Here is a 20,756-nt window from a genome sequence, read left to right as displayed (position 1 = left end):
TTAGTATTAATATTGTTATATGACCTCTCTGGTGATCATACGAGTGTAGATCCTAATATTATGCTTAGTTTACATGACATCTTATGGACATCACTTATTGATTCATTGTCCAGGGGCACTTCCTGCATAGCACATTTGTTCCTGGATTCCCTCCCTTCCACCAAGCCTGAATCCTATGGCTAAAGAGCACAGCTGGTGCATAGCTAGTAGAGAGAGAACATTATCAGCTACATGAGGATATGGAAATATTATATAGCCACCTTTCCCCATCGTTAGCCCTCTGGGCACCTTTTCCACTGGATTCTCACTTTCCTTCTCCTCTTCACCATATGCAAAAGGTATGTAAACTAGGTCTAGTGTAATTTCACCATAAATAAGGTCTTGGTAATTTGGGGCAAAATGACACCTACTTACATCTACCACAGTAAAGATGGAAGTATTTCACTTACAGTGCATTTAGGTGGGTCATTCATCTGCAAACTGCACTAGAAGACAGTGATTTTAGGGTTATGAATTTTGCCTTCTGACCACAAGTTGAAATTCCATACACAGACGTACTGATTCAGCAATCACAATCTAGTCACATGCTCCATATTCATTCTCTCTCTCTCTCTCTCTCTCGCTCTCTCAGGGAAATGAGACATTACCTCGGCAAGTCGAGAATGCTTGTGAACGTTCTCTCCTTTCTGCACACTTGGAGCAAGCTGCTGCAAGACGCCCCGGCTGCTTGTGAGGGCTCGTGTCAAGCGAGCAAACTTCCCCCAGCCTTGAGAAAACAGAACAAAGATTACACAAGAGATACAAGAAACAATATACAATTGTATTTAAGGAAGACTATCCTTACTCAAGGGATCAAATTCAGCAGTGATAAACGTGGTATAATTTAACCACATGCCAGGTGGAAGTGAGTCAGTAAACAGGTGTCAAATTGGCAAATTGTGTGGCAAATTGGCCAAAAAGTTTGGCAATTCAATGGCTGTGCAAGAGGACAGTTACATGGATTAGGTATTACCTTGGGACAAAATTCTGCCCTGGAAGAATCACCTATTGGAATAAGTGATCTGATTCAGATCTCACATCAACACAGGAGATGCTTCTGGCCTATCCAGGTGAGAGGCCAGAATCAGGAACAATGAAAGTTATAACAAAAATTGAATCTGGCCCCAGATGTGTAGGGGATGGTGTGGATGTAAGCAAAGAAATAGACCATACTATACAAAAAAAGTGCAGATGAAACCAGCCACATGATTTTATACCCTCTGCAGATGAGAGGAAGGAAAAAGCAAATATTTTTTTCAAACTTTGCAAAAACATTCAGCTGCTGGGGAGTAGAATTTATATGCTGAATTTTAGCCCAGAACAATTTTTTACAACCAATTCATAAACCCCTCACAATAAGGGGCCTTTAACAAAACACCAACAGAGTTAGCAGTAACAGTGACTTTTATGATCATTACTTTGCAATCGCAGAAACTCAGCTAGGACATGCATTTGAACTTCTCTAGCTTCCTAAAAGAAAAATATTATTAGGTCCCAATTCTGCAAGATACTTAGTGCCTTCTGGGAGTCACTGGCCATCTCATTAAGGGTGCTTAGCACCTTGCAGACTCTCTTTTAATGTGGTTCTGCTCCTGGGAAAGCTTCCATAACCTTCTGACTCCATTAAGAAAAGAAATTATACTATTTTTTAAAGAGCAGCCTGGATTGCTACTGTGCAAGTCTCCTATTAAAGTCATTGGGATTTGAGTGGTTAGAGTGCTGCCCAGTAGTTTGAACATTTCCTGTCAATGCCCTGTTGTGAAAGTGTTTGCTGGAATGTATGTTTGCTAAATAAAAGGGTGACACAATAAAGAAGCAAATTACATGGATTTGCTGTTCAGCAGAACCTTCCTAGCCTGGGGCTGAAAAGGTAACTTGACATATGTTTCTTAAGGAAAGTGCAAAGGAGCAACCCTAAAAAAGGTGTGGAATCAGACAAAAACAATTGTCGAGGCAAAGAATGTCTCTTACAAAGCCAACATTGAAGCTGCCGCCCCTCCCCTCCCGAGGTCTGATTGATAGAGCTGGCTGGAACCAACTGCCTATTTCCTGTAGAATTCCGCAGTAATTAGACTTTTCATTTCCATCCACTGGGGCAAATCTCATCTGAGTAAGGAGCACAGTGTTTGCCCCAGAAAGAGAGAGATCTCTTCAGAGAAACAGATCACCTTTCCAAATACAGAGGCAGATCCTCAGCTGAGGTTAATCAGCACAGCTCTATTGACTCCAGTGCAACTATATTAATTGGCCCCAAATCTGTTATTTTTCACAATAGTCAGACTGATACATTTTCATGGCAGCTTTTTAACACAGTACATTTCTAAGGGAATATTCTTCCCTTGCTGTCTATGAGTAAGCCTCATTAACATTAATGGGCCCAGTCCTGAAGCCATTACTCACTTCTTATTCAGGCAAAAACTTTGAGTAGGCCAGTTGGTGTTATGAGAACATGCTGGGGGAAATTGCTCCTAAGGGCCAGATCTACAGCTGGTGTCAATGAGCATAGATCTTCTAAAGCTAATAGAGATGGTGTAAGTTGGTGTGTCTCCATTAGCTTTAGAAGATCTATGCTCATTGATACCAGCTGAGAATCTGGCCCTAAGACCTTCCTTTGACATAACTTGGATATCACACGACTCCACTGACTTCACTGGAGTTACTCCTGATTCTTCACTGACTTACACCACTGTAAATCAAGATCACTGGATTTACAGTGGTGTGCATCCAGAGAAACCGGGGGAGAATTTGTTCAAGTGTCAGTAAATAGAATCACATGGGTTTACAGTCTCAGCTTTATAGTATGTGATATAAATAAAGCATGTACACCATATGAGTATTTCAGAGTAGCAGCCGTGTTAGTCTGTATCCGTAAAAAGAACAGGAGTACTTGTGGCACCTTAGAGACTAACAAATTAATTTGTTCTTCATATGAGTATTATTAGCAATTAATGCTGTCCATGGTGCTGAAATGAAGTGTACTATGCTGTGTGTAAAGATTACACACAAAATAATATGTTAAATAGTATCTAAATGTTGCAAAGCCAAGCACTCAGACAGGAAATGCCAGAATTAAGGCTGTCCACACAAACATAATTTGACTCCATTGTCCACATGCATTAAGATACAGTCTTTAATTACATTATCACATACAATTCTCCCACCAGGATCCCTGCCTCACTCAGTGCACAGAGCTCAATTAATGAGCAATTATTCAATATTTTATTTTATCTTCATTGAACAATGTGTGGCCCTAGGCCTTATTTAAGTCACACTATTCAAACTCTGCCCTGAGCGGGTGTGTAATTTTCTAGGTTTTTAAAAAAGCAAACTGTGGAATCATATTGACACCCACCTGGGTTATCAGCAGGATTGGAACCTTTAGATCCACTGCAAGACTATTTGCCCCTTAAGTTAATGGATTTACCAATAGCAGTAGTAGGTTGTCATCCTTTATGTGGACCAGAGTAGAGGCAGATGAGACACACACATTGCCCGTGGGTTTTACAGATATTTGCTGAGAGCAGAAGAATGAGGAGACTTGGAAATCTGGGGTCCCATTCCACGTTCAGGAAGGGAGTCTATTCTAGTGGTCACCCTTCTGCCCCTGTCTCCCTCAGTCTGTCCCTATTCTAGTACTGTCTTTCCCCATTGCCCCCCTGCAGCATATCATTGCATTTCCCCACCTCCACCTTCTTATCCCAGTTCTACTCTAATCCTCTGACCTCCCTGTCCAAGTCCCAGTCTTCTCCCCACCTCAGGCTCCTCATCCCAGTCTATCCACAGACTCCTTGCCCAGAGTCCCAGTCTCTCCCCTTCCCAGCTCTCAGTCTTAGTTCCATAGATTCATAGATTCCAAGACCAGAGGGGACCACTGTGATCATCTCGTCCAACTGTCTCTATCACACAGGCCACAGAATTTACCCAAAATAATTCCTACAGCATAGCTTTTTATAAAAACATCCAATCTTGATTTTACAAATATCAGTGATGGAGAATCCATCTTGATGCTTGGTAAATTGCCCCTCACTGTTAAAAATGAACACCTTTTTCCAGTCTGAATTTGTCCAGCTTTAGGGTCCAGCCATTAGATTGGGGAATACCTTTCTCTGCTAGACTGAAGAGGCCATTATTAAATATTTGTTCTCCAGGTAGGTACTCCTAAATTAATAGAGTTACCCCTTAACTTTCTCCTTGTTAAGCTAAATAAATTGCTTTCTTTGAGTCTATGACTACAAGACAATTTTCTAATCCTTTAATCATTCTTGTGGCTCTTCTCTAAACCTCCTCCTGTTAACTCCCCATCCCAGTTTTCCCATCCCAGGTTCCTTGTCTCAATCTATACTCCCCTGCACCCACCAGTCTGGTTCTTGTCCCTTCTGCATTTGAGACAGGTCACTTCCTCCTCCATACTGCGTGGTCACCAGCAAGGGGGCACTGAAATCACAGAGAGACTCTTCCTGTTCTTAATTCTGGTTTCCATGACCAGGATGACATGCAGCACTAATTTCAGGGAAAATCCTGCTCAGCCCTGCAGCCTTGGGCTGGAGCATGCTCAGTACAGATAGAATCCTGAGAGAATTTAGTTGACAAACTTTAACAAGTCTCTACTGAGCATGTGGAAACAAAGTTTTTCAAAGGCTTATAACTTGGCCAAATTTGAGCTGTTTTCACAGGGATGGCAAAAGGCACATCCCTGGCCCAGGGCAATTTTAAGTCTTTGTTCCAAAGAATGAAAGCATTAGAATGTCTCAAAGAAACAATTATAGGATTTTTTTTTTACACCATGGACAAGTGAAGATATTTTAACCTAATCTCATTCTCTGATATGGCTCAACCATTGATGATGAAACTTTAAAAATAAATTCAGCCTGTGGCAGACACCTGGTGAGGAAAATTTCAGTCCAAACAGATAATGATGGGCAAAGTTATAAGCAACTGAAAACAGGATCATATAAAGAGAAGTGTCATGCGAACTTAACTATATAAGCAGAGCTGGTAGTATTGCCTATAATGAGACTGCAGGCCCAATTCTCCTCTTGCTTATTCCAGATTTACATTATTGTAACTATTGATTTCACTGGAATTGCCTCGGATTTACAGTTGGAAGAAGAATCAGGCCCTGTGCCTGAAGAGTGCATAATAAGTATGTGAGTATGCCTTAAGCGGAGCTGAGCTTTGTGAAATTTTTACCATAGAACAAAGGGTTAGTAAATGTCATTAAATTTTACAGACATTTAAGCAGTGCCATGTAGATGCAAAGCCTATCTATGGCCAAAAAGTATATTATGCTTTTCAAGTAACATTAGCTATTATGAAACTGAGAGATTCTCTCACTTCTTTTGTTCATTTCTGTTCCTTATTTAAAAAGCGCTGGGAATATTCTACAGTAATGGTCTAAACCCTACTGCTTACTGTAGCAATACTGCTGTGTTTTGGGCAATTAGTGTAAAATGCCATCCTTTTATTTTTAAATGGAAGGAAAAGAAAATTGTGGAAACTCCAGCGTACACAGTGGTTCTATATATTGCATCACAGAGACAACATTGGCATCAACAGCACCTACAGTAGAATGCTCATTTGTCTCTCAGTACCCTAAGAGGAAGGAATCCCTCTTGATCTTATTACAACACATTACTACAGAAGCCTGAAGGAAGACAAACTGCCTGTAGGTACGCAGACATTTAGGGCAAGGACTGATTACTCTCATTAGTCAAAGACAGACCAAAGAAGTGATGGACTTATTTACTTTCTCTGCTCTAACTTATCAGAAAAAACATTAAAACTAAGAGCCATTAGGCAGTGGAACAAAATGCAAAGGAATACTAGAATCACAGCTTTGGAGCTCCTGAAGTTAAAATTTGACCTATGTTTCAAAAAAAAGGTATAATGGCATCAATCCTGCCATGATGAGGGGGAAACAGACTAGACCACCTAGATTAAACAGTTGTTTTCTTCCCACCCAAGGTGATAGGCATTTTCCTATACCTGAAACCACCCACTTTTTCCCTCTGGAAAAAAGTTAAAACGGTATTATGTGAAACTCAAGACACTCATTATGCAATTCACCTTATAAGCCTATTTATTTTTCAAACAATCAAAAGTACATATAATATTGTCCAAGAAGCCAGCTTGCATTTCTGGAATAGAACAATACCAGTATCCAATCTAATAACTAGTCTTGCCTCCCACTCTTCTGTTTTTGTTCGTCTGTTGATACCTTAAGCACCTGTCCTGTGATGAAGTTTTGACCAAACCAATCTGAACATACTAAAACTCACTCCACTAATACTGAGCTGGCTCAAGAAGAGTGGAGGTCTTAAAAAGACAAAATTCTGAATTCAATTGTCCTGCTGTCCATGACTTCACTGTCACAATTTTCCATCATTTTGATGCAACCACTGTGATACAACCTCCTTTGCAACCGTAGATGTGGGCAGAAAGCTAGACCTTCAATCTCGAATGCTAGAAGAAAAGGAAAGAACTCAGGATCGCAAAACCATCAGCCGTGTTTCAACCTCCTCTTCTTCCTGTTCTGGGCTCCACTATGGCCTTTGTATTAGGCATCAGTTATGTTGGCTAAGAAAATGAAACATCCCACTGCTATGCTGAATTGATTTTGTATTTTGTTCTTGTGAAGTTCTAGCTCTTTTGTTGTTAACTGGCTCAAGCCAGATTTATACTGAGACCACAAGAGTAGCGTCTTCCACTTGTGACCTGTCAAGTCCCCCCTAAATCTGCTTAAGTTGCTTTCGTAAGTGAAGGCCACTAGCCATTTGGAGGCTTGAGAGAAGCAATTCCCAAGGGTATGTCTAACTACATGGGAGCGAACCCCCCAGCCCAGGTAAACAGACCCATGTTAGTGGGGCTTGCACTAGCACGCTAAAATTAGTTGCACAAACATTGTGGCACCAGTGTAGGCTCAGGCTAGCTACCCGAGCACAAGCCCACCCTGTCCCCTGGGTCTAAACTTGAGTGTCTAGACTGAGCCACTGCTGGTGTCGCAACATCTAGGCATATTAGTACAAGCCCCGCAGCACGAGGCTCTCTCCCAGCTGTAGCATAGAAATTGTGTAAACAGACTGCTGAGCTCACCTGTTAGAGAGGCACAAACACTCTGTGGGGGCCAGACCAGGAGCTCCATAGACAAGCCTGGCAACTGACTGCAGGCACCAGAAAGCCTGTTCATGGCTGGAGCTTCCCCAGCATACGAGTTGAGCCTCAAACCTCATGTTTGAGAGGAGGAGTTACCTGGCCAGAGCCCAATTGCCATGCCTGGGTGACCAACTGCGGGCCCCCAAAAGCATCTCTGAGTCTGCACACATGAACTGAGCCTGGGCAAGGGCGGTTTTGTAGAAGACACCTGGAAACAGGGAGTCGGGTTACAGCAACTGCAGGGAATGCAGCCCAGAAGTTTCACCATGCAGCAGAAGGGGAGACTCCATTTTGTCTCACCTGGTCAGAGGGCTTGGGACTGACCCCAGCTCCACAAATGAGAGACTGAGCCCCAAGGTTCTGCTTTGCTTGTGAGGACTGACTGCCAGCTGTCCCTGGTAAGCTGCCTCTGCACTGGGGCCCCTTCCCTTGGAAGGGGAGAGCTATCAGCTTACCAGGAAGGTGTGCCAGCCCTTTTCACTGAGCTCCAACAACAAGCTGCAGCCTGTGGGAGACTTTTGAAGCATTTTGATATTCTTACGTAGTTCGTGGACATTGCGTGTTCATTGCTGGGGGATTGGCTGGTTACTCAATTATTTGAGATCCTGGATTCCTGGCCGTTCCCTTTCCATTCCGTTAACATACTGCTATACATTCTGTGAGTAATACATCTGCTGGTCCTGGATTTCCTGTAATTATACATTTTAATGTCCCAGAGGTCATAGCCGTTGTCTGTTAATTTATGAATTGGGCCATTAGATGAAGGCACTGAGTACAAAAGAACCCAGACCCCACTGATCCTAAGGTGGGTCACTGACATTTCATGTACCAAATGCTGGGTAATAATAGGAGAGGACTCCATGTTTCTAAAACTAACCGGGGTCTTAATTAAGAGAACTATTTACAGAGATGCTGCAAATGCAGCTAGCATTCCAGCCATGTGCAAACAGACTGTCTTCATGGTGTCACCGCCACCTTCCCTCCTGCAGCCTGTGCTCTTTCCTCCAAGTTCCATGCGGATTGCTACAAGCAAGGTCCTCAAGAGGGAGGAATAAGGGTCTATATCACTTTTGGAAACCAGAGGTCCCCCAAGAGGGAACTGTTGCTCAGTGCAAATTTCAATACACTGTAGTATTTAGGTGCAACGATACAAACACAGTCTTCTTGAGAATTCCCAAGTGTCCTTGAGAAGGTGAGCATCTATCCTTATGGAGGCAGTGTGGTCTAGTAGACACAGCACGAGATTGGGGGTCAGGAGATGTGAATTTTATTACTAGCTTTGCCACTGACCTACTGTGTGACCTTGGATAAGTCATTTCACCTCTCTGTGCTTCTGTTTCCCCTCCCACCATTTGTTACTCTTGTGAATCTAGACTGTAAACTCTTTGGGGCAGGGATTGCCTCTTACATTGTGCACAGTGTTCAGCACAATAGGGCCCCAGGTCTCAGAAAGGGCCTATGGGCATTACTGTAATACAAACAATTTTTTTAGCCTTCCTTTTTCAATCAGCCAACCATGATGCAAATGGTGGTTGCAGAATACTTTTGAACTTCCATAGTGTTCTTCAGATCTGTGTTAGGTCTGACTTCTTTCTCAAAAAAGTTTAAACAGTGTGTTCCACACCCACATCTCAGAAATGGAGGAAGAGTGCACCCAAGAAGTCTTCTCATCTTTTTCATTTTCATTTTTGTTCTCTGAGCAAATGGCAAAGACACTTTACCCTGCAATCTTGCATGTTTTCTTCAGCAGCTAGAACACAATATTCTGTGGCTTTGTTTTCAGATACAGAATCAATAGCAATGAGTAAGAATGCATTTTTCCTGAATGGACACTTATAGCCACTGTTGGGTAGGTTCTCAAGTTCAACCAACTGTCCTGAATTAGTGCCAATGTTATTTCTTTAAGCTTTTCCTTTTGTTTTCCTCCTGTTTCTTCATTTGCAGCATCGGGTAGTGGACCAATGAGTTTCAGTTGGTCTGGAGAAGCTATATAGGATGAAGCACACTTCAGTCATTTCTTTAGATTGTTTGATTTGTGCTACATTGAAGATGAAGATTTTGCCATAAAAGAAGGTTTCAAGCTCTGTTCTTAATATCAAGTTTTTCCTTTCATTTGACTTTACACCATCACTACCAAGAAGTTTTGCTGCTTTTTGATGTTGAAGAGAAGAGAGATTGCTCCTGAAAGAAGTTAATACGAAAGAGCTGCTAGAATGCCTGGAACAGGGACTTACATTATTACTGCAGCTAGGTTTCAATGAGAACAAGAGCATCGAAAAAATCTATTTGCAGGATCATCACACCCAGTGTTTTCCTCTTCCACTTTAAGAGATGAAGTTTCATTCAATGGCACATTTCATTTTCAAAAAAAATTGGAAGAAGCCAATTTTCTGCACTTTGAGAGGAACCTGGACCCTTTGTAACTTGCTTCGAAAACATGACAAAGTCTACATTTTATTATAGAAGAATTATCAGTTTTCATTATTTCAGCTTATTCAGTTGTTTCCTACCACTTCCTTCATCTTACTCAAGATGAATCACATCCTTTACACTAGCCAAGTTGGAGCACTGATCCGCAACTTTCAGTTCCTAGAGTTAGAATTAAAAGCCACTGCCTCGTGAATTTAACATTGTGAAGACTGAAAAAGTAAGATGGGGTAGCTAGATTTGTATTATCAGATTAGCACACTACCAGATGCCTCATCTGCATTTAGAATTGTCTGGATTCTAGCAAACCAAGCTCCTGAACAGTTCTCACTTCCATCCATTCCCTTCTCTTCAATATCCAATTACAGCTAACTTCACCCACCAATCACGTCTCTCCAATCATCAGTGACTCTGTTCATTCCCATTCCTTTCTAGAGAGTTCTAGAACATTCTTATTTGTCCTAATCGACCTAAGAAGCATAAACAAGAGTCTTTATGTTCTCATCACTTCTCTGTTTGGTTTTTTAAGTTAAAGGTTTCATTCAGACACTGAAACTGAAGCCTAATGTTTCTACTAACAAAAACCCTTCAAATATAAATTATGTTCATGTAAAAACTTATTTTAAAAAAATCTCCCCTCCCTCCCCACACAAAACATAAAAACCTCACAGACCAGAAAAAACCCATTGGGTTGAGGTTTTTCTGAATTAAAATAAACCAAGCAAACAAAGCCAGTTGGGTTTTTCACAGCCCTGATTGTGATCGCAAGGATTACTATAAACACAAAATGAAATAAAACCTCTTCTGCAGTGTCAGTTATAACAATTACTGGTGGAAACATAACAGTTTAGGAGATGACAGGCCAGCAATCTTTCACCCACATCATTTTGTGTTACAAAAAAAATGAAAACAAGAACACTGGATCTAAGCAACAGATCTTGAGCTGCTGTAAGTCAGCCGAGCTCCCTCCAGTCCACATTTTCAAATGGACCTCAACACAGCCCCTAGTTTTGTGTACATTCCTTTGCATGCACAAATACTTGTTCCTGTCAACCTGCTGAATGTCTGACTACTCAATTTGTACATACAAATCCTGTTTGCATGCACAAATTACCATGCCCCTAAAACTGTGCATTCAAATTTAGAGATCATTTTGAATATCTGCTCCTTGGAGTGCTCCAAACCTCATGTAATCATAAACCAAAAGGGCAAAAGAATAGATTAGTTTCAGATATACTGGACATTCTAGGGCCTGCTATGAGGTCCACATAAAACATCAAGTGGCAAATTCAGCCATAATGTAACTCGATCGACTTGAATGGAATTGCACAAGGCTAAATTTTCCTACAAATTTTTAAGGGGAACATGTGTGGGGAGGAAGAAAAAAGTTTTTTTATTTATACCTTCAAACACCACTGACATAGTATTTTTCAAGTAGCTATATTTAGTGCATGCTATTTTTAAAGCAGCTATGTTTAAAAGCAAATTTACTTAAATTTCCATGGCAGTCATAAATTATGCAGTATTAAAAGTGAACGAGTTCTTTGAACCAAAAAACAAAAGAGCCTATAATTAGAAGCGTACCTAGTATAAGACATACATTTTTCAAATTTCAGCTTTTTTAATGTCTGATTATTAGGTTGTTTTTTTTTAAATGAATAGGTAGTCTCGGTACCATTTTCATCTCTGCCTTCCTCTACTCATCTTCAGATAAAAGATGCCTGTTCACTTTTGTATACATGTCAATCTCCAGTCCTTAGTGCTAGACACACACATCTTTCAGTAAGTCACAAGGATTCTGACAGCTCAAAAAAACGTGCTTGAAATTAAACATTCGATAGTGGGTTACTAAACTATTCATAGCTAAGTGTGCTCAGGCCAAGCCATACGCTGCTCTTTACATGGGCAGAGATAAATAGACAGCTACTCTTTGCATAGCTCTTCGAAAAGCAGAGCTACCGTGCCTGATTTCAAATGTAGCACCTCGGGCTACATCCACTGCATATGAAACTAAACATAAGTGCACATGCAAATGAGGTCTTTGCACGTGTAAAGGGACTATTAGGTGTTTAACTGGAGATTTGCACATGAAATGACTGATTTGCATGCACACTCACACTAAACTAGAGGCTTTTCGTTGGAAATTTTGAAAAATAATTTCCCACTAAGAGTTTTCATTTTTTCCAGCAAAAAGATCCAAAAGTCATTTTCAATAAAAATGTTCACTTTGGGGTTTCCTGTCTTTTATAGACAATTAGGAAAATTTCTACTCATATGAAAATTTTCTGCAAAGTACTCTTTTTGGTCAAAAAGCCATTTTTCATTTAAAATAGGTTGTGATCAGCTCTACAGTAAATGCCAATACAAGTTTGTAGGTGGCCCAAAAAATGTGTCCTCTTCAAAACTCAGACCCCTAATGTTTATTCCTTGAAGGTTCCTCTGAAATCATAACCAGTTTTTCTACCTCTTACATCTTCCAAAAATATTCTCATTCCCCTCTACAACCCTGTGAGCCACCTACCAGACATGCAACTTTTTCATGCAAGGTATGAAGGCTCAATAAGCTCTACTAATAAATATACATATAAAAGTCTCTAAGGCCTAGTCTACACTGGGGGAGGGGGGGAAAAATCGATCTAAGATACGCAACTTCAGCTACGAGAATAGCGTAGCTGAAGTTGACGTATCTTAGATCGACTTAGAATCACTTACTTCGCGTCCTCGCAGCGCGGGATCGATGGCCGCCGCTCCCCCATCGACTTTGCTTTCGCTTCTCACCGAGCTGGAGTTCAGCAGTCGACGGGAGAGCGATCGGGGATCGATTTATCACGTCTACACTACACGCGATAAATCGATCCCCGATAGATCAATCGCTACCCGCCAATCCGGCGGGTAGTGTAGATGTACCCTAAGTGTCTGACAACATGTATTTTTGTAAGGCCTGGGGCTTCTAATTCATCAAATCATTGCAAGTATATTGTTTATAGGGACGGTGCGGAGCTAGCCTCTAGGAAGAAGCAGTAGCAGGGAGTAAAAAGAGTTGGAGATGTATTAAGGTTTATGACAGTACCTGCAACTTTATTACCATGGTATCACATCTTCTGACTTGCATGTGTAGCAATAATGGGTTTTTCACTCACACCAATGCAAAACTGATAGAATTCATTGACTTCAGTAGACTTGGGACTAATATTTGGAAGACTTACAAATAGCATCATGTATCAGAGGGGTAGCCGTGTTAGTCTGAATCTGTAAAAAGCAACAGAGGGTCCTGTGGCACCTTTGAGACTAACAGAAGTATTGGGAGCATAAGCTTTCGTGGGTAAGAACCTCACTTCTTCAGATGCAATAGCATCATGTAACTTTTGTTATGTGAAGAGAGAGCAAGGTCTGGAGAATGAGCGTAGGGTTGAGAGTCAACAGCTCTCAAATTTTATTTCCAGCTGTGCCACTGACTCATTCTGTGGCCTTGGACAAGTCACTTCATCCAAGTTGGAGGAGGATTTTGGGGGAAGTTGTGGGAGTTTAGCCCCTCTGAAAATCAGGCCACCTTTACTTCCATGCCTGATTTTAGGCACTCACAGTTCAAAAATCTGGCACTTAGCTGTCTGCCTCGGTTTGCCCATTTGTAAAATGGACATAACACCCCACCTAACTTGGATGCTGTGTGGATAATTAGTTTAATCTCTGTACATTGCTTTGGACGTGAAACTGCTAAGCATCATCACCACCACTGTTGGCATAGAACAATCTGGGGATCCAACAGATGCGACTTCTTCAAATGTTTGATTAGAGTTTTCTTTCTCCTACTTACTCCTCTTGCAAAATCAAATGTGTCCTTATCTTCAGAGAGAAAAGGAATCTCTGCTCCCAAGTCCATAGTTTACTAGCACATTAGGCTCTTAAGCAGAATGTTGGTTTCAGCAGAAGTGCAGGGGAGAACTACAGGCTATCACTCCTGAAAGAAACTCACTTCGTTGTCTGGTTAAATGCACTTCATTCCCAGTGAATAAGCTAAAGCTAGCTTTACTACCTAATACTGATTTATCTCTGCAGTCAGTTCTTGTCAGTGTGAAGTGAAGACCACGAGGTGCCTGGCAGAAAGCTATTTTCCATGGGACAGATCTTTCTGACTACAAAACCCACTTTCTAGTTTGATTAGAGCAACAAAAAAACGCAAACACATAGCAAAAAAAAAGAAAACAATTCCATGCAGCTTGGCAGAGAGTCTATTTTTAAAGGTTGTTCTTCATTAGGGATGGTGACGGGTGTTTCCACTTTGAGAAACGCTATATTTTTAAAATAAAATGTAAATAAATTCACCTTCCTGTTAAGTTTTACACTACTGATATTATTGAACACTAAAAAGAAATGCAATCAACAAGAGAACTTGCATTATGTACCTCTCGCCTCTGAGGATTCATCTCCCTTAACAAACTATTCTCCTGCAAGCTCATATATAGCTCTGCACGGACACAGGAATCTACCCATAAATGCACAGGATCAGGGACTTGCTCAAGGCCACAGCTTCTGGGGTGAAAGTCAGCAATGGATTAATAGCATACAGCAACTCTACCTAACAATGTAGAACAGTTTGGGCCTGACCCAGCTCACACTGAGGTCATTGGGAGTCTTTTTATTGAGTTCCATGGAAACCGGATCAGGCCCTCATTTAGGCAGGTGGAATGAAATTACCCAAGTCTGGGCTAGATTCCAGCAACAGGGTTAATGCCTCTGCTCGCTCTTCCACAGAGTGCCAACGGATCGGAGAGAAGCTGAACAGCCCCCGTTCCCACCGAGAAAGGATTTGTGTTGGCTCAGTGCCTCAGAGAAGGGACTCGGCACCCTTCACTAGCTATAGTAACGATAAGGGGTCAGGACCTCAGTTTTACACTTCATCCAAAAGCTGGCACTTGTAACAGCTCTGTGCCCACAATACCATGCTGAGGTATTGGAAAAGCTCCACCCACTGGATCCCCAGCCCCAATTTCCAAGAGTACTTGGATTTTTCCTTAGTGGTCACCCATCCAAGCACTGACTAGAGTCAATCCTGCTTAGATCATTCTAACGCTCATAGTCATTCCACATGGGGCTGTGCCTGACACTGCATAGCTACCACTTGTTTTAAAGTCCAATTCTTAGTGTGGGTATTAGAGGTCTTCAGTTATTTCACAGTCAACGTGCACCAAGAGAAGCAGCACAATTGTATGACAAGACAGACAAACCTTTACACGAATCATCCTCAATGGGCTGTTTGAAAGCTGTTATGTCGCTGAAAGTGCAAAGAAATAAAACCACTTTATCCTGTTCATTTCGAATCGGAGCAATTTTCACAAAGAACCAGACAGGTGTCCCTGCAAAAGAAAATCAAAAAGTTGGTCAATAGTAGACAGAACATTGAATGGGATCTTTTTTAAGTTCAGATTTTAAAAGAAGTCAGTTGTGACTATTCCTTTTTCGCAAACACCCCAAATGAAAAAGGACAGAGCAGCTGCCAGGGAGGCTGTAGTCTCGACTCTACCTCTGATTTGTTGTGTGATCTTGGACAAGTCACTTACCCCACTCCTAGCCTGGGGTTTCCTATATGCAAAATGTTTAAAATAATTTTTACCCACATTTATAAAGTGCTTTGAGATCTACAGATGAAAACATCCCAATCCCTGAGACCAGTTGAGCGGTTCTTGGAGCTGAGGGCCTGAGTAAGGGGGAAAAGGTAGTTATATGCCACCTTGATATCACACACCCCATCCTGGGGATGGCTGGAGGTCAGTTTGGCTCTAAGTTATGCCTAACTGCAAGAGTCCCACAGGGCCATTCTGGCAGCTAGGGAGGACCAAAGCACGGCCTTGGTCAAGCCATGCCCCCAATGCCAGGAGCTGTTAGGAGGCTGGCACAGGACTGGCTATGCTAGATCTGTGTTACTGGAAGGTTCCGCTGAGCAAAGGAAACGTTCCACTGACCACTCAGGCCATCTCAATATCTGCTCATTCTGATGATGCTCTCGCTTACCCCACTATAAAGCAGGAATAACTCCAGTGAAGTCAATGGAGTTACATCAGTGTGCATGTGATCAGGATCAGGCCCAAAGATTGTGACTAAGACTGACACTTCAATATAGCTGTGCTTTTGTAATTACCTAAATGGATTAAGTGCTAATGACAGCTCTGAAGATTGGAGTCCCCTGTTTATTACAGTAAAAATATCACACAGACAGCGGCCATACCAGCTTCTCTGCCAGAGTTCCTCAACTATGACAGACAGACTATCTCTAGTGGGGAGAGGGTAATTCAATCTCCAGGTCCATTTAATCCCTGATGTTTCTGCTGAGGCTGCCAAAATGATGTCAATTATACTGATGGGGTCCCTGTCCACTAGCACCAGTACTGATCTCAACAGACTCATTTCACACAAACCACAGCTGTCAGATGTTAGAGACTTTTGGGTATTAGCAGGCTGAAGGGCTCAAACAGAGCCAATATGTGCCCATACACTATACCAGCTCCTCTGTGAAGCTAGTCTTTCCCCCCAGAATCTCAGCTTTCTTCTAAAAATAAAAAGTAAGTAACCGTTATGGTTGTGACAGAAACGTCAAGAGGTCAAACCAAGTGTAACCCATGCGGAGATGTCCAAGTGAGGCTGCAGAGAGTCTGGAACATTAGCTCTAAGAGGTGTGAGCTGTCCCATTCATCTCAGTGAGGTGTTAACCAAGCTACCTAAAGATGGTGATTTAGAAGTCAACACTTATTTCATTCTGCATATAAGAAACCAAAGGGAGTATTCACAGATCTATATCATTCACAGAGCGAGGTCCCATGTTGGTGCCACTTCTTGGTGTCACAGTGAGTGATGCTTGGGAGATACCACTAGTTATTTCCTCAGCCCAAGGGGCCTAGTACAGCCCATGGGTATATTTAAGCCCACAGAGGGTAGCCAAGTTTTAGAAGCCCAGTGGAGGTCAAAGAGCTGCACAATTATATCTTGACCATCTGCACAACCTACAGCAAGTAGCATCTCATTTTTATACCTCACATGGGTGGAGCTTATTTTGTGGGTGGAGCCTTGAAGAGAACCACCTCTTCCCCACCATATGACCCCTACCGAGATTCATTTGGTTCCAGCAATCTGAAGATGAGAGAGGCATATCGCATTACTTATCAGCTGAACTAGCCAGGTTTTTTTTTCAGAGTACAAACTGTATTTACATGATAGTCCATAATTCACTCAGATGTTAGTAATGACTGTGGCTATTCATGGCTCCCAGAGGAGCACAAGGCCCTCAGGAAGTTCACAAATTGTTTGTTGAAATAAGCAACTGGCAATTTTCCCACTGTGCTAATGTGTATGAAGCATGTTGCTCTTGATGCATCACCCAGCCTTCCCCCAGCCTCTGCATGTAGCAGTCTTCCTGGGCCACTGAAGATAAGGAAAGCTCAGAGGCCCATAGACAGTTGCCAAAAGTGAAACTCAAATCTTTAACACATCCCGCTGTGCCTGGATATTGCAGGCAGCTTCAGACATTGAACGAACTTCCAGACCATATTTGCTGCAAGCCCTGTGAACTTCAGGGTAACTGAATGATGTAGTCTCTGATTCAAAAAGAAGGGTAAGCCAACAGGTGGACTTCGAGTCACTGAACGCCATTTGGGGAGAAGAGTTGGAGCACAGAAATTTTAAGGGCTCTATATTAAGAAAGGTGCTAAAGTGCCTGAGCAAGCCTTAAACAAATAAATAAAACCTAAAGCAGTTACAAAATTGTGACAACAGACTGCCCCAATAAAAAGCATTAGCAAGTTATTAATTAACCTAAAGAGTCTCATCTACAGAGAAGCCAGAATCTTTTTGTAACATTTTTTCCCCTTTGCACTCACCTTTCTATATTTGGATCCTTTCTTAGGGATGTGGCTAACTCCCACCCAGTTTACCATGCATGTGTATTCTTTCATCCTTTCCCATCTGGCCTTCCTCCTACCTTCATGCATGCATTGTCCCCAATCTGACCAAATGCACATCCAGCTCTGCACCGCTCACCTTCACTTGTTCCATCACACCCCATGTGCGTACCCACTCACTTGTGTTCCAGCTTCTCCTACTCCTCTGCACACTTCGGTAGGGTGACCAGATGTCCCAATTTTATAGGGACAGTCCCCATTTTTGGGTCTTTTTCTTATATAGGCTCCTATTACCCCCTGTCCTGATTTGTCACATTTGCTGTCTGGTCACTCTACACTTAGGGCATGTCTACAGTGCAGCTGGGAGTGAGCCAATCTCCTCCAATAGCCAGCGGTCACTAGCTTTTCGCACTAGTGTTTTCTTTCAGCCAGAAGCACCCCAAATTGCCTTGTTGCATTGCAAGTTATTGCCACGGTGCTACGCTTAATTTTAAACCTTCATAGTACTTTGGCAGTGTCATATACCCAGTTTCACCTCCACCTGTCATTTCCAAAACACCTTGGCATTTAGATGTTGTATAAAAGCTAGAGAAAATAGTGGGTTCTCCCCAGAAAAGACAGGCAATTTACCCTCCTGCTCTGGTTTAAACATTGGCTTCGTCTCTGATACATGCTGCTTTTTTCTGGTGCTTTGGTTCTACAGAGGGACAAATGATTGAAAACGTGATTTTTACAGCATAAGCTGAATGAGGCAAGGGAATTTTCCTGCTTGGGGAGGCTGTACCAGCCCATGGGTTTCTATCGAGAAGGTTCTCACTATGGCTCCCGCAATTTCACGTGTGTTTTCTTTCAATAATAATGTGCCAGATGAAAGTAACTGCTGTAGCTGGTCTCAGAAGAAGAATCTTTGAGACTGTGAGCTCTTTCTAAGGGCTTTATAGATCAGTACCATAATCTGGCATTGGATTTGGCAGTGAACAGGAAGCAAACGCAGCCTGTAGCCTTCCTACGTAACCTGCTTTGATCAGCTATTTCCTCCTCATGACCTACCTCATCACATTATGCGCCAGCTGCAGTTTCTTACTGAACGTTTTATTGAGAGCCAGGTAGGGTTTCTGGCTCTCTGTATCTAGGCCAGCAACAGCAGGAAACAACCAAACAACAAGGAGGTGTTTTTAGTAACTACCATTATTTAGGTATCCTTTGGAGCAGTCATGGGACTTCCCATGGCAAAACATGGTCATGGTTGCAGAGCTGGTCTGGGTAAACCCTACTCCAGTTCTGGAACTATATGTAAATAGCAACAGCAAAGATTATTGAATGGAAAAATCCTATTAACTGATTCGGTCCCGTCCCTGGAGGTAATGCACAGATGTTCCCGATACTATATTTCCTAGTGCTTTGTCCAGTCTCATTTTAAATGTCTCTGGGGTTGGGAGACAGGTACTGGGTAGAGGAATTTCTATAATAAAGTGGGGTGTGTTCATTTGCATATGGTTACCCACAATGCTCTTGCTGCTCAGAGATTATTGATAGCAGGTCTAAGCTGTAGGAATACATGGAAAGGTTTGGGTGAACTTGTGGCTGTACCGAGTTATTTTCTGCAGCCTAGCTTAATTATCAGAAGAATTTTACTTTTTAAAAACATTAAACAGTTTATTTTAATATTAAATATGAAAGCTCTGAGAGTAAACCAGTAATAAATCAAGCCGGAAACTAGGATTTCAGCCTCTAAACAGGGAGACCCCACACTATCAGCGTCAAAGCTGATGTCTCTACTCAGCCAGACAGTCACTATTGGCTCAGAAATGCCTCTTTTAATGCAGCGTTATTTTCAAATCCAGTCCACAATTTATACCTCTCCTCATGCACCCCTCTGGACTGATGTATGGCTGTGTATGGGGGCATAGACTGTTTAGCAGTGTCTCCAACAATACAACTACTTTCATTTATGTTTTGTTTTTAGTCTTGGCAAACTCTCTTCCTGGTGAAGATCAAGGATGATGCCAGTGCACAAACAATGAAGTAAACCCTCCTGAGCCAGATTGACTTCTGTTATATTGGAATCAACAGTGAAGGAATCCAGTGCCTGCTTAATGGAATAGAACCAATGTAGTGAGGGAAAGGAATGTGATTTTCAAGTTTGTAAGGAAGCATTCTGAGCAGAGTGTGGGGGGGAGTGAAAAAACTATTACACAATAACTGCAATGGCCCTTGGGATCATGCTGCATGATGTTTACTATTGCTACCGATCTAATCCAGCACTAAGGGAGTCGGTGTCTAGTGATCGGAGTATAGGACACAGAGACAGGATGGTATTGTGGATAAGGCACTGATCTTGGTCTCGAGAGAGCTAGGTCAGTTCCCAGCACTGGCCTGGACAAGTGACTTCATCTCTTTGCATCCCCATTCTCCAAATATAAAAATGGGAAAAACGCTTCCTTTCTCCTACCTTTTTTCCTGTCTTGTCTATTTGGATTGCAATATCTGTAGGGCAAAACTACCTTACTCTGGCTAGGTACTGTGGTTAGCATAAGGAGGCCTGCTCTTGATTGGATCCTCTGGATGCTAATGTTCTGCAGAAGTGAGGCAGGAGATCCCAAGTTCTACCATTGCTTCTCACACTGTTTACAGTGCTGTAGCCACTAGGGTTACCATATTTTGTGCCTCCAAATGGAGGACACTCCACAGCCCCCGGCCCCGCCCCAACCCCGCCCCCTCCCCAAAGTCTCCGCCCCCTCCCCTGCTTCCCGCGAATATTTGATTCGCGGGAAGCCTGAAGCAGGTAAGGGGGGTGTGGGGGGAGGAGGCGCGGCCCAGGCTGGCCCCCCGGTGTTTCCAGCCTGGGTCGGCTCGGGCCCTGGGGTTCCGGTGCGCTACACCGGCCGACCACCCCCGGCCTGCCCAGCACTGCCGGCCCCCGGCAGCCCGGCGCACCCCCCCGGCTCCCGGCTCCCCGGCCGGCCCCGCGGGCTCGGCTCCCCGGCTCCCCGCCCCGCGGGCTCGGCTCCCGGCCCGGCTCCCGGCTCCCCGCGGGCTCTGCTCCCCGGCTCCCTGCCCCGCTCCCGGCTCCCCGCCCGGCTCCCGGCTCCCCGGCTCCCCGCGGGCTCGGCTCCCGGCCCGGCTCCCCGCGGGCTCTGCTCCCCGGCTCCCCGCCCCGCTCCCGGCTCCCCGGCTCACCGCCCCGCGGGCTCGGCTCCCGGCTCGGCTCCCCGCCCCGCGGGCTCGGCTCCCCGGCTCCCCGCCCCG

The 20,756-nt window shown here is 43.2% G+C and overlaps 1 protein-coding gene across 5 annotated transcripts in view; it reads right to left on the bottom strand.

Moving 5' to 3' along the window:
• KCNH1 (potassium voltage-gated channel subfamily H member 1) overlaps positions 1 to 20,756 on the bottom strand; it is a 330,953-nt gene that overhangs the window by 280,607 nt on the left and 29,590 nt on the right. For all 5 annotated transcript variants that reach the window (XR_010599908.1, XM_065589522.1, XM_065589524.1 and 2 more), the window contains 2 exons: positions 14,844 to 14,972; positions 648 to 766 (listed from right to left, as the gene is read on the bottom strand). Coding sequence is in view for 4 of the 5 variants with exons in the window: in XM_065589522.1 (XP_065445594.1) it covers positions 648 to 766; positions 14,844 to 14,972 (248 nt within the window). In the remaining variant the exon portion in view is untranslated. The remainder of the gene's footprint in view (positions 1 to 647; positions 767 to 14,843; positions 14,973 to 20,756) is intronic.

This window comes from Chrysemys picta, chromosome 3 (assembly GCF_011386835.1).
Source record: "Chrysemys picta bellii isolate R12L10 chromosome 3, ASM1138683v2, whole genome shotgun sequence".
Lineage (NCBI taxonomy): Eukaryota > Metazoa > Chordata > Testudines > Emydidae > Chrysemys > Chrysemys picta.
The sequence above is the reverse complement of the archived record's forward strand: the minus strand, read 5'-3'. Positions and strand labels throughout refer to the sequence as shown.